Here is a 14,906-nt window from a genome sequence, read left to right as displayed (position 1 = left end):
TCTTGGGCAGTGCATCATCAGGCCTCCCTGGCTCAGATCTGTAAGGCTGCGACTTGGTCATCAGTCCATACATTCACCAGATTTTATCAGGTGGATGTCAGAAGGCAAGAAGATACTGCCTTTGGGCGCAGTGTACTGCAGGCTGCAGTTTAGTTCCTCTGGTCCATGGCGGTCTATAATTCTGATCTGTGTCTCCCTCCCCTAAAACTGAGCATTGCTTTGGGACATCCCACTATGTAATGAAGCTCCTGTGTCCCATGATGTATGATCAAGAAAATAGGATTTTTATATACAGCTTACCTGTAAAATCCTTTTCTTGAGCGTACATCACGGGACACAGGGCTCCCGCCCTTCTTGGGTTTTACGTGGTTTCTTATTGCTTTGCTACAAAACTGAAGTGCCTCCCATATGGGAGGGGTTATATAGAGGAGGAATTCTCCTTAATTGGGGTTAGCCAGTGTCCAATCACCGAAGGTGCCTATATAACCCACTATGTAATGAAGCTCCTGTGTCCCGTGATGTACTCTCAAGAAAAGTATTTTACAGGTAAGCTGTATATAAAAATCCTATTTTTATTTAGTTAAAAAATGCATTAGTCCGAAAATTCCAAATAATTAAGGTCGAATCTGACATTGAAGACTTGTGTCTGCCGAAAGTTCTAAGAAGATTTGACGGAGCAGCTAAACTGTACGACGCTGCAATCATACATTTCCGATCGAATGTTTGACCTACAAGCTATAGTAGAATTCTAATGTTGTATGACACTAGTAATAATTATATTTATTAATTATTATTACTAGTCAACCAACATTATAATTCTTCTATAGCCTATGGGCGGAGCATTTGACCATAAATGTCCACTTGCGCCGACTGCTTCGTCGAATCTTCATGTTGAATCTTTTCTCTCTATGTAGAATAATCTTGAACTAATAGAGTTAGGTTAGGCACATTCAACATTTTTTGCTATTGTCTCTATAATGTTGAATCTTTTCTCTCTATGTTGAATCTTTTCTCTCTATGTAGAATAATCTTGGACTAATAGAGCTAAGGTTAGGCACATTCGAACACAGGTTTGATGGACACAGATCGCTATTGTCAGCGTCATGTCGAAGCTCCTAAAATAAAGCATTTGTTTATGTTGGATCTTTAGTTTTTCGGATTCTGCACGTTTGTTATCATTTGTTAAAACGGTAATGAAAATACCTGAAATTCGGGTGAAAATGCATTTGGGCGAAAACTAATGCACATGTCTATTAAATTGTTATATGCCATAATGTCACACGGTCGGGTGAGTAATGCACATTATTGCCAGCAAACCATGGGTCATCAAGGGTTGTCCAAAGCTTTTATTGAAGAATGATCACATCACAAAAGACCATGTGCAATGTTTTGGAGCCACGTGTGAGGGGTCCTGTGCGGATCTGAAATGTTGCACCAGGTCCTATGAGATGTGATCATTCTTCAATAAAATCTTCGGATGACACTTGATCTGTAGTGTGTTTACAAATATGTGCATTGATCTATGATGTTTCCAGTCTCCAGCTGATTGATGCTACAGCACCCATTATGCTTGAGCCCATTCCAAGAATGTGTGCGATGGGAATATTGACAATATAATCGGGTAAATGATGTCACTGTACCACTGGGTCACAGTCAAACTCAATGCCAGCTCTAGAAGAACAAGAAGCTGTGGGAGTGTAGGTAAGGTGAGTTTATGGTGATCGGGGAATGCCCATTTCAGAAACATTGCATAGGCAAAGTAACAATTTTGGAGGAAGTCAGAAGCACCTCTGAAGGAACTTTGAAACATCTGAAAACGATCTTAAGCGCAAGGTAAATGCATCTAAAAGCATGCTACATGTGCATATTTACACACAGCCTAAAGAAGGTGGAATTTGGCTTCTAAGCTGGGGTAAGCTGCTGTAGGGGAAATTTGTTGTTACTTGAACCATCTGAAATGCTTTTGGCCAGTCTTGTCTCCAAGTAGCATTGTACTCATTTTTTGGTGAGTACATGGATGGAGTTTTGCTTTGTTCACATTTATAGGATAGAGGCAAATGCACTGACCAGATTTAATAAGTACAGGAGCTGATGTATAAAACTCCATATACCCCCTTCTTTTAAAGCTCCTGACTGCAATTCTGTTTTACAGAAATCCTTTACAGTATGAATAATAACATATATCATCTGTGCAAACCTGGTAAATGCTCAGTCATTCAAACAGAAACAGCCAGTCAGTATAAGATCTTATTTTAATGTTTTTCCCTTTTTGGCAAACATTGTTTTGGCGAACAAACACCATTTTGAATGAAAAATTCTGTTTTCAATTTGCACTTAAGAACAGCAAATGTATCCTATTTACAGACAAAATTGTCAAAATACATCACATTTTAACCATGTAAAAATAATGTGAGTTTCTGAGAGATAATACTGCGGTCTTTATGGTTTCTCATATATATATATGTATATATTTATACTCTTATAACCCATTTTATACATATTGGAAGGAGCAGCGATGCCTTAAGCCTCCCTTGATCTTAAAAAGGAAATCCATTCAAAACTAAGGTGTTTAGTTTTAAGTGAAGTCTCTTTTAATCCTATGTTATCCTACTTGGTTGCATTATAAATCGATAGGAATATTAGTGAAAAAAATCACACTGTGCCGGTGTCCCCAGATATCACCGAGTATCTATAAGTCTGATGAGCGTTGATGTTACTTTCTAATGTTTGAACAAAATTAGTAAAATATTAGAATTAATGTTTCACCTTTGAAGACTATTACAAATCATCCTGGATTAATGTTCCCTAAATACCTCCAGTAAATATGTGAATGTCTAGATAATGCTTTAAAATTTCTGGCAGGAATTATAAACAGCTTACATTGGAACCTGTTGTAACTTACTTGAGCTGATAAAGAATATCATGCATGTCTTCCAACTAAGGGGTTTGAGGCTGGCCTCAAACCTACATATTGTGGTAATGTGCAATAAAACATGCATTTTACTGGATGCTACTGTAGCACAGGTGAACACACAGTATTATGTGCATTGCATTGCAGTGAGGTTCATTAGGACTCAACGCACATGTACAGTAGCTGCCAACACACCTGTAGGACAGTGTACCGAAACACACATTGTAAGCATCAATTTGCACTGTACTACAAAAAGCTGAGAAGCCCTCGTTTTTATTTAAAGAAAAATAACAAATATGGCTATACTCACCTGCTCTGTGCAATCATTTTGCACAGAGCAGCCTCAATCCTCTTCATCTGGTGTTTTCCCTGGGGGCACCTGTGCAGGCTGGCTTCTGAGTCCTGCTGCTGCGTCCATTGACAAAGATAGTGGGATTTGGTCCTGCCCCTGCTCCCATGTCACTGGATTTGATTGATAGCAGTGTGAGCCAATGGCTGCTATCAATCTGTCCAATGAGGAGAGAGACAGCAGCTGGAGCTGCTGCAATTGTGCACATCACTGGATAAGATCGGACTCAGGTAAGAAAAATGCAAGCTCTGAGGGGAGGCTGCAGCACAGAAGGTTTTTCAGTTAATGCATAGAATGCATTAAGGGGAAAAACCTTGAGGCTATATAACCACTTTAAAGCCAGCCATAGATGGAGTGATCTTCTTTCCTGAAATCACTGGTTGCAGGAAAGAGAATCACTAGTTTACCCCATCAACACAGAGTGTTGATGGAGGATTCCCTCCTGTGGCGCCATTGTGTTGTCTTGGCAGGGCTGCTAGCCACTAGCAATAATCTCAGACAAAATCTGATCTTGGTTGTAACCAAGTTGAGTGATTTATAAACTTGGGTACAATGAGCCTGCCCATACTGGGTTTGAATATCAGCTGGTCCCTGCTGAACCAGTCTATGGCCGGCTTAACGCAGCACACCATAACATAACAAGTGAAAATGTGCAGATTAACCCACACACAAGTATGAGAAGGCCTTAAGCCAACACATACTTTCCTCATGTACAGCAAAGCAACAGGTTTACTTTAATTCCCCCCTTCTCATCAACGCATACAGACTTCACATTGCTCCCAAATTCAGCTGCCAGGGGTGAAGAAACAACCTGGTAATTCCATCTGACAACACTGGTGCTTGTCCACTGACCCTGCGTAAGCTCTTACTATGGAGATTTGGAGCTTACACAAGGACTCCTTTCCTCGTGCTTAGCAGCTCAAAGGAGCAGCAGGGGAGAGAGTCACATGCTCCTACTTAGCCAGGTGGATCAATTATCTCTTTACTCCTGGTGTTGCAAAAGAGTGACAGGGGAGTGAAAGCAAGATGAGTATGTGCTTCTAGGAAGGGGAGCTTGTTGCTTTACATAGTGTGCATTAATCACAGATTTGCTTTTAGTTGTATAAAATATACAGCTGCTCAGCAAGTTCTGATTAAATTTAAAGACTGTAGATCAAAATGGACCTGGAATAATCTTAAAGTACCTAATGTACCACTGCCAGCATATTAGCTCTCTTTTGCTATTAACTAAACCTTGGGATTTGGGGTACCTGCAGTGGTTAGCTACCATGCAGTAACATTGCCACTGTAGGAATTTTCAAATCACTTTGGGTTACTTTCAAAAGTATCTTTTAATCTCACTGGGTTTCTAGTGTGCAAACAAGAACTACGCTGTATTTTACAATATGGAATAATCCCCTTATAAAAAAATATATATTAAAGGGATTGTAGCACTCCAAAAATGCTTAGCATGTTCCATTAAGCTTGTTTTATATGGTCTTGGCTTCAACAGCTCAGCACTGGCATTTTAAAGCTTTGTGAAGCTTTTGACACCAAGAACATGTCCAAATCATGCAGCTCGTCTAAATGCTTCTATGTTGTCAACTGTTCTTAGCATTTAGGCTCCAAGCACACTGGCTTAAAAATGTTTGCCTCTACAGGAGTTTTATGTTCTGCTTGTAGAAGTGGCTCAATGTTATCCTATGTGTCCATGCACATTAGGATGTTAAGAGGCATATTTTGAGTTTAACGTTTAGAGGCAGAAAAAAAAGCCCTTTAGGCTTAATGTACACGGGACGTTGTTTAACCTCTCCTAAACGATTTAACTTGACAGCTAGAAACCGGTATCTAAATATCTAAAAACGTCAGTTTAGCCATATTTACATGCCACATTTAGCCATGTTTGCTTCTAGAAGCGTTTGTAAAAAAATATATATATAAATGCTCTATATGAGCGTTTTTTACTCCCGAGAGAACAGACTTTTTTTAAGTCCAGTGTGCATGGAGCCTAAAGCACACCTTAAATTCCTTTTTACTTCCCTGCCAGAAAGTTGAACCTAGACCAGCCTTTCTCACCCAATGTTCCATGGAACCTTAAGGTTCATTTACAGGTAGTTAGGGGTTCATTGAACAATGTGCAATTTCTAACTCTTAAATAAGTAACCCTTGGAACCAATGATCTTTTGAGTTCTCTATAAGGGAGGATTTTTTGCAATGACTACAAATGTAAGGAGCCAAATTCCCAGTGACCATCACACTACTGTACCATAAGCTGTAGCTATAGTAATAATTAGCAGGGGTTCTCTGAGACCAGAAAATTATTTAATGTTGAAAGGTTAAAAAAGGCTTCTCTAGACAGTCTGTTGACTCTAAGCCTCAGTTCACACTGATGCGATGTGGGAAACCCATCCCATTGAAATAGCATGGCATCCATGCGAACTGCTGTGGGTGTTAACGACACCCTGAAACAGCTTACAAAATGCAGCGCAAGAATCGGCTTGCATGGGTGTGATGCAATTTAGGTGCGACAAAAAAAAAGGTTCGGCACCATTTTGGTGCTGATGCAATTTAAGCCATGCAAAATGAATGGCTCAAATCGCACTGCGCAGACATCAAATGTGATTTGTATAGGAATGCAGTGCGATTCCTGTGCAAATCACATGCGGTGTTCCGCACCGCACTAATGTGAACCCAGGCTAGGCCATAAAAAAATTCACCCCTAAATATTCCAAACCCCTAAAACGTATCTTTAACATTCCTTATCCCTGACCCCAACACTAATCTGACCGCTGAATAAAGCATTTGCGTTCCATATACTGTACTCACCTCATCATTCCCTAGGAGCAGATATGCTAAATCCTTACACTTCTGATGATATCTCTGCAGGGAGATATTAGAACTGGGCTGTTTTGTATGACATGCCTGCAGCATCATGTAATATCTGTGTCAGCACTTTGGGAAGGTGGGGAAGGGGAGATTCACTAGAGAAAGGAGCATGTGTATGCGAGAAGAGCTCTAAAGATCTACCCTGTTGGTTTAGCTTGGAGCTCTCCAAGTAGGTAGTTCTTCAGGGTTATAAATTAGGGCACAAAGGCCCCAAACATAAGGGCAACTTTGCTCATACATGCAAATCAAAAGAGCATCAGCATGGCCAAGCTTTTTTATAGCATTCATCAAGCTTCAAGCAGCTTTCTTTAAGTTTATGTCAGGGCAAAGTAAAAGAAATATTCAGTACATCTCTGAAATATATGCAAATTTCCCCATGTTTTGCTTCTTTAAAAAAAAAGAAGCATTTTACGCTCTTTGGAAAATCTTGTTGGATGGAAATTTCTGACCCCCTCTACAGTCTCTGGATGGAAGGCATCGATTAATGGGGCCCTTATCTTATATAAGCTTACTTATGCAAGTAGGAACTGCCCTGCCAAATTCGACAAAATCTGCAATAGCTGAATAGATGATTATGGCCTTACTATTTGCTATACTTCTGTTCAAATGTTGATGTTCCCTGAGTACCAAATTTTCCCACGTGATATATTTATCTACCCCCCCCCCCCCCATTCCTCCTACCTCTTCTCTCTCTTCTCCCCTGATGCCATGAACTTGGTATACTGGATGTGGCTGTACAATATTTCTTGTCTTTGCCTTTGTCCTTAGCTGAGACTTCATCCTATCGGTTGTAGCAGGAGCAGTGTTTTCATTTCTATTCTGCATGGACCTCTCTGTAAACGAATCACTTAGTTGTACTACTTTGTACCTCTGTTTTTATGTACTGTTGCACTAATTCAATAAACGCAACTGTTGGGGGGAAAAAAAGACACTGCAAGGACAGAAAATCACCTGTTAATTCTACCAGAAATCCAAGTAGTATTATCAGCCCTGCCTTAGTTCTACCTTGCCAGACTATAGAACACTGTAGTTCAGGAGGAGATAACTGGCCAGGCCTGAAAAAACTACTTGGGATTTCAGTGTAGTGAATGCATTGTGTAGTCAGATGAAACTGCAAGTAAGGAGCACACTGGATTTCTAGCAGATCAACAGGAATTTTTCTGGACGTTTAGGAAATAAAGGAATAAAACATGGAGAAATGCACATGTACTGCACAGACGTACTGAACTCATGACCAGTGCTGTTGAATACAGATCTTTAAAAAATGCTGACTGTAGCTTTAAACAAATGATTAAGGATTAAACACATGTTAGTACTGCTTAAGCTTGGAACAGACTTCAGCAAGCTTCAGCATTACTTAAAGATTTCTAAATCCTGCTAAACGTTGAACTCCCAATAAATTCTGTATTCAGCACTCCAGGCTAAAGCTGAAGGGAACTCTAAGGGCTTTTTTAAACTGATTGAAGCGTAGGTGCTTTGTAAATCGTATTCTCTACAGACTATTATTTGAAAGCTAAAAATGTAATAGGTTTAAGGCCTAAAATATATATATATATGTTTTTAGTTTTGAGTAGATACATTTTAAAACATATTACAGTCTCTTTTGGTGACAACAAAAACATCTGGACCAGTTTGACTTTAATCACTATAACAATTTAAAGAAGCAGTACTAGATGATAGTATTTTTTCCATATAATTTTTGGGGGTTTATTAAATAATTGCTACTGTGCATGTCTGTAAACTGTAATTATACATATACATGCATATAATATATATATACACATATATACAGTATATATACATAGTATACAAACCTGGGATATTGCATGTCAATGAAATACCTAAATTTCTAAAAATATACGTATCTGAAGGGAAGAAAAAAAACTCTCTTATAAAAGAAAACTAGTAGGGTACCATAAGGTTAGGTTCCAAGTGTAGGATAAAGTAATCTTAGGCCTCAATATAAAGGCCACTTCAGTGTGGTACGTGTTCTAATTGTCACTAAATTTCCCACTGAGTAACTTTTCTAATATTGCTCCTAAATGCAATGTTTGCAGTAAAATGATTGTTTTTCCATTACGGAGGGGTCTGAGAAATTTTACAAAATTCAGGAAAATCTCACATTCTGCTACTAAAAACAGCACAGTTTTTACCAGTGATGGCCTATCTGGTCATAGTGATAACATAAAGAGCCGCATTTCACCAAATACTTATTTTTCCTAATAAAAATTACATAACTTTTTCCATCTTTTACTAGAGATAAATCAAAGGCCTCCTTGCCAGACCCCGATACTCCGCTAAAGCATTTCACCCTGGGCGGGGGCTTAGTGATAGCCTCAGGGAATAGATGAGATTTAATCACCTCTATGGTGGAACGCATTAGTGGACAGGTTCTGGCGAGGAGGGATTTGATGCATCTTCAGTACAAGATGCAATAAAGTTTGTTGAATTTTTAGACAAGCAAGGATTCAGCAAGTGTGGCTGCTTATATTCAGGAAGGAGATGGATCCCATGAGTTGGATCACCATGGCTGGTGGTCAAATCAAAAGTCCCCCTCAAGTGGCTCTATTTGCAGTTATGAATAACTGGTCATACTACCAGCAAAATTAAGCAGTGCCATTCACATACTCTGGTCAGGTTTTGGGATATGCAGTCCATAAATATATAGGCTTTACATTCTAATTGCCTTAAGCATGGAATTTGGGTAGAGTGGTTCTACTCATAAATAACTTTAATAAATTTAACATTTACCATTGGAGACAGAGATCATAAACATAAAAAAAAATCTAACATTACTTTTAAAGAATACTTTCATTCCTCCAAACAAATGTAAAAAATTGCCATCCTGCTAACAGTCAACCAGCAGTTCATTCACCTAGCTTAGGTAGACATATTCTTAAAATGAAACTAAAATGTTTAAAATTCCAAAGAAAAGTTTCTGCTTAGAATGTTTGTTGTAAGAGCCATTTTGATATAAATTGCCCTATCTAGTACTGCTTCTTTAAAGAGTAAAGGGAGCATACTACCTGTCATACTACCTGTCACTTCTTTCCTTGGGCTATGGTATTTATTAAAAAAGAATAAAAAAGAAACATGAATGATTATAAAAGAAAATAGAAACCAACATACAAACACACATTCATGAAGCCTGGATTCCCATGATGCATCTTGAAAAGCCTCAAACCATGTAAGAGTCAATATGATGAGCTGCTGGAAAGTAGATCTCCATAGTTTGGAGAATACATGGCATTTGTCTTAGGAATGCAGTCAGTTGAGTTTGATAAGCAAAGCTCTCAATAATGTTACTAGTTTTTTTTTTCAAAGAGTAAATCCAGTATGAAGTTAAAAAATATCCTGACAGTCACAATTATGAATTCCTTCAAAATGAGGCAAGATTGTTCTTTATGATTAGCGGATACGTTTTGCCATACATTTACTGTTCTAGCTGTTAGAAAATGGTCAACACGACTTGTTTTTTTGTTTTTCTTCTTCTAAAAAAAGTTTGATCCTGTAGTGTAAGCCATGTGATGCCAAGAAACTGTAGATGTTTTTGTGGACTTCTTTCAAAATTTGTCACCAACAAGTTACTTGAATCCATTTCCCGTTTAATTTAGGCAAGTAAGCTTGATGTCAGCAAATAAGAAGAGATTGGTGAACTTAGTCAAGAAGCCACTGGTACTTCAGTTATGAACCATATCCATCTTCATGGGACACCTTTAGTACAAATCATTTCACAGTAAAGTTCCAATTGCACATCAGCCGTTTTGTGCATCTAGTGCACTATTCCTAGTCCAGGAACAAAAAGTTGAATAGTTGCAGTTTGTTGTACAATTTGAATTTTTAATAATATTTTATAATCCACCCAAAGTCACTGTGTCATTGCTTCAACCAATAAGGCTCCCCATTGGATTAATTTGGCACTAGGAGTAAACCAAGTCAGCAAGCAGCAGGTTTACATTCTGAAGTTATTTTGCAGGGAAAAAAACAGCTTCGCATTAAAAGGCAAAGAGGAGAAAAATAATGAAAATAGACATAAACTTTGAACACAAAGACACTGATTTATGAAAACCGAGAAAAAAATCAGGAAAAATTGTGGCTACTGCTCATAGCAACCACATTTCAAATAAAAAATTGGATTGCTATGGTAACAGTTCCATATTTATTCAAGTTTTCATAAATCAACCTCAGAGAGTCCAAATTTAAAACTCCATTGAGACAGCAAACAATCACATAGAATGATATGTCTTCATTTTATATTTAGACTATCAATGCTTATCCCCTCTGTGCCATCAGGCAAACAAAACCTATTTTTGTTCACAGTATTCATTTGGAGGAAAGTAAAAGTGGAATTATTAGAGCAATCAGCCACACTCATTTAGCATTTTTGCAAAACAGGGTAGAACATAAAAACAGGCGTCCGATGGTTTATATGGGCAGATGCCTCCACTTTTACTTTCATCCATGTTTTAGTCTCCTAAACGTCCACACACAGAAATTGCTATTGCCATGTTTTTCCTACCTTTACTAACTAAACTAAAAAAAAAAAAAAACAGTTCATAAATAATTATTATACATACATTGCTTTAAACACATCTTCCCCCACTGCATCTGTTCTTGGAATATGCGTCATTCACCAATACCCAGTCATTAAGGATTCTCAGCTAAACACCTATGTTATATTTCTGCTAAATATATTTCTTCAGTCTTGCCTTGCCCAGAGCTGGAGAAGATGATGTGAAGATGAAAATTCTTCTATTTTTATTTTTGAAATCTATGATGTAATTGCCAGGTGTCTTGGGCCAGTCACCCCAAAAGTGATATTTTATTGTTTGGGAGAATGACATATCCTAACAGTTTATTTCATTTTTTGAGGACTTTCAATCAGGAACCCCAGTACTAGAGTTCTGAGCTTTGTGTTTACTGCACACCTGTCTTGTCCATTATGAGGGGATCCATATTCCCCTTTGAATGTTTCATTTATTCTATATTAATATAGATACATTCAGCCTAAATGGCCCCCCCTAAAGGTGTTTAGAACACCAACACTCTAGGGAAGTGGTCTCCAAACTGTGGCCCGGGGGCTGGATGCAGCCCTTTGCTTGCCTTTGTCTGCTCCTTGGGGCGCTATTACTCCCATGGAATGAGGCACTATTCCTCCCACTGACGCCAATGACGAGGGACTATTCCTCCACTGACAGCAATAATGAGGCATTATTTCTCCACTGACATCAAAGATGGGACATTATTCTTCTCACTGACGCCATTTTCTACTCCCATGGGCCAAAGTCCGGCCTCCCTAAGGTCTAAAGAGCAGTAAACTGGCCCTTTGTTTACAAACTTTGGAGACCCCTGTTCTAGGGTATATGGAAACATATCCAGTCACTATGATGGAGGTCTTGAAGAGATAAAAGAAGCCAGGGAAATGTCACCTATATATAAAATATCACTTTTGGGAAGGATAATCCTTTCAAAAGCACCATGTGACTATATAATTATATTACTTAGCATCAAGTAGGTGGCAGACTACAATATGAGGCTGATGTATGAATACCGCAGTATTTGATGAAACTGTACTTAAGTAAAAATATGGGCCAATGGTAGATAGAAGTGCTGTCTATAAAAACAGATCAGATCCCAGGTTTATAATCTGCACTAAAGAAAAATGCAAGCTGAAGTCTTCTTGGCTGTGAGGGATAGAACCTTAGTCTTTATCTGTAAAAATGTGGCCTGTAAGAGTCACTTAGAGCATTAAAAAGGCAGGAAGGCAAGACATTCTGCTATCTCTTTTTCCATATTTATGGCTAGGCACCATTATAATTATCAAGTAGCCCATGGCTACTATAAGCTTATGAAACCTGCAAAATTTATTTTTATTTCCAGTACAGCTCCCTTTTCTAATAAACGATTACGGACGATTACGGACTGGTTCCTGTGGTGGCTTTGTTACTAGTCCTTCATTCTGATGGATAGCTGCTCTAACTAATCTTGAAGCAGGGGAGGAAGAAGAGGGCCACTGACCACACGACCTGGCCACTGATTGCATATCAAAGCATTATCAAGACAATGGTTCTGAGAAAAAATGAAAAGCAATTTGTACCTGTGCAAACCAGATCGGTATAATGTTATGAGCACAATCAAATTGGTGCTTAACTGTTAAAGCTTTGGACAAAATAGGGGCTTAAAGCAAACCTGTCACAAATCCGGACAATTTAAGATAAGCATATATTGACAAATTACTAAGGCCAGGTTCACATATGGGCGGCTGTGGGTTTGTGCCTGAGACCTGTCTGCTGTGTGTCTATTCCAAAATTCACGTGCGATTCAGGTACAAATTTTTGTCTGAACCAAACCCAAACACGCACCGGACCCTTTTGTAATCTGCTCTGCGGCCGCCATGGACCTATGTGAACCAGCTCCATCGAGAGCCAGTCACACTCGCGAGTAATGCGAATCGGATGCTGGGATTAGAAAATTCTGAGGTGTAGGCAGCTGAATTTATATGCAAATCTCAACTTCCAATTGGGTGGCCTAGAACTTGGAAGGTGTATAGCCAAATTTGACTTTTAGCTGCCTATATTTCTGGATCTTCATTTAAGGTAACATCATCTATTTTATCATACACTTATTTTGAATTGCCCAGAATTGTGCAGTTTTTATTTAGTGCTCCCAAACCTTTGAGACTTAAAACCTTGATTTTAAACAATTGGTCCTATTCAAAAACAAATGCTGATGATCAGTGCATTTATCATTCACATACAAGAGGATCTGCATCTTGCAGATACAGCTTGCAAACCTGCAATTCCTCAACTGATAGACCCTTTATGAACAAATAGAGACGTAATTTAAACAGTGTGGGTGACCAGCGGCTTGGGCTTTAGAAGTCAAAAAATGTAAAAGGTGAAGTCCCTGTGTTCACCAATGTCCATGCCTGTGTTTGTCTGTGTTGTGGTTAACTGACAACTCTCTTTATCCACAGAAATATAGGCAAACTGTCACAGTTAGAGCAAAGCCCATCTACTCACTAAAGCTAGCCATACACTAGTAGAAAATTCTCAGTACATTCGATGACATTACTGTTAGAAATGCATTTGCCCGAGCAAAATTTTCTATCCTGCCATTGAATTTTCTTGTCAAAAATTAGCATCGATTTGTCCCGACTAACAATTAGAGAATGAAACAAACGGAATTCTGCTACTAAATGGCCAGCTTAAGGAAGCCCCAGGAGGGTTGCTATGTCTGTAAGATGAGTTGTCATAAGGGATGCAGCTCTCTGCCTGCTACTCTGTTCATTATCAGCTCAGACAGGATTGCTATTGTAGCTATTACACATCTTTATGGTGAATGCACAAACTGTACTGATCACACATGAATAGACTTTGGCAGTCACAAGGACACATCTTCCTGTAGTTTTGGCTCACAAATGCGCAATGCACCACTCTCTATAAGCTGCTTGAGCATGGCAGTCTGTGCTCCAGATAGAGGTGAGTGTTACCAGCTTGCATGGACAAATGTATATCAGCGAACTGGACATAGTGTTCTGTCTATTTGACATATTTACCTTTATATATAGTGCCTTAGTAACCCATCACAGATGATCTTTCATTAGTAGAACTACACTCAAGTGCCATCAATCAATAGATTTCATAAACACTGCGGTCAGCTTCACTGCAGAGCACAAAATGCGGACATACCAATTTCTAACTACTGCTGGAACTAGACATCATATAAAATGGAGTCAGTTTGGCACATTTATATATGAAGAAAATCTTCCTGTACAGAGGTTTGATCATCCAGGATATCTGATGCAAGTTCCTTTGCTGGCATAGACAGAAATCTCAATTACAGAACAGTTAGAAATACCGTAGAATGGAATGTGCAGTGCTGGGTATGTCTGAATTTTACTAAAAAAAGAATATCAGCGAAGACGCTAAGGGAGGAAAGAGAAATGCGTTTAGTGGCTTCAGTGACTCTTGTGGCACAACAGACTCTCCTCAAAGGCAAAACCCTCAGTTTTCAATAGTGCCTGGAATGACATAAATATAAATTATTTTTAGTCACCAACAGACAGGTTTTTTTTTTTTTAACAAAACTAAAAAATCTATAAATTGTTTGTGAAGTTTAAATTGCAATTAACTGCCAGACCCTCTATTAGAGTCTGGCATACCACACTATAGAAGTGATTTAAAAAAACGAGCGTTCTAAATACTTATTTACAACTGTCTTCAGACTGGTCCCATGACTTGGGGCCGCTTTACAGCTATGAGACAGGGCTTCTGCGGGAGGAACCATGATCTCCCTCTGACATTAGCTGGGGAAATCACATGGTACTTGGCTCCTCCCACAGAAGCTCTGTCTCGTAGCTGTAAAGCGGCTGCAAGTCATGTGACTGGCCTGAAGACAGCTGTAAATAGGTATTTAGAACACTTGTTTTTTTTAATTACTTTCATAGTGTGGTATTTTATTTTTATTTTATTTTTATTTTTAATAATAGCAGCAGGGGATTAACAAACTCTTTAAGAAAAAAATGAATCTCACGCTCGTAAATGGAGAAATATAATACATAAGCAAGAGCTGCTGCACCCAAAAACACCTGAAAACCAGGTAATAAGTGATACCAAAATAAAACAAAAGAAAGGTGTGCTGCTTCCTTGCAAAATATTCAAACAAATATGTGATATTATATAAACAAATTGACTCTTCAATCCCAGGAGACACTTTTTAGGGGGAAACGCGTTGGGTGGAGTGGGGTCTGTGAGATCAAGCCGAAGCTGCGTGGAAGAG

At 38.7% G+C, this 14,906-nt stretch overlaps 1 protein-coding gene across 4 annotated transcripts in view; it reads right to left on the bottom strand.

The window, feature by feature from the left end:
- Positions 1-2,234: 2,234 nt before the first annotated feature.
- LMTK3 (lemur tyrosine kinase 3) overlaps positions 2,235-14,906 on the bottom strand; it is a 165,292-nt gene continuing 152,620 nt past the window's right edge. For 3 of the 4 annotated variants that reach the window (XM_077457440.1, XM_077457443.1, XM_077457441.1), the window contains exon 16: positions 2,235-14,148. In XM_077457440.1, the coding sequence (XP_077313566.1) occupies positions 14,132-14,148 (17 nt within the window). In that variant the 3' untranslated portion in view covers positions 2,235-14,131. The remainder of the gene's footprint in view (positions 14,149-14,906) is intronic. The other variant, XR_013263215.1, reaches the window with a different exon arrangement.

Source organism: Lithobates pipiens, unplaced genomic scaffold, assembly GCF_037356315.1.
Source record: "Lithobates pipiens isolate NorthernLeopardFrog02 unplaced genomic scaffold, aLitPip1_a1.2 Scaffold_27, whole genome shotgun sequence".
In the NCBI taxonomy this organism is placed as follows: domain Eukaryota; kingdom Metazoa; phylum Chordata; class Amphibia; order Anura; family Ranidae; genus Lithobates; species Lithobates pipiens.
The sequence above is the reverse complement of the archived record's forward strand: the minus strand, read 5'-3'. Positions and strand labels throughout refer to the sequence as shown.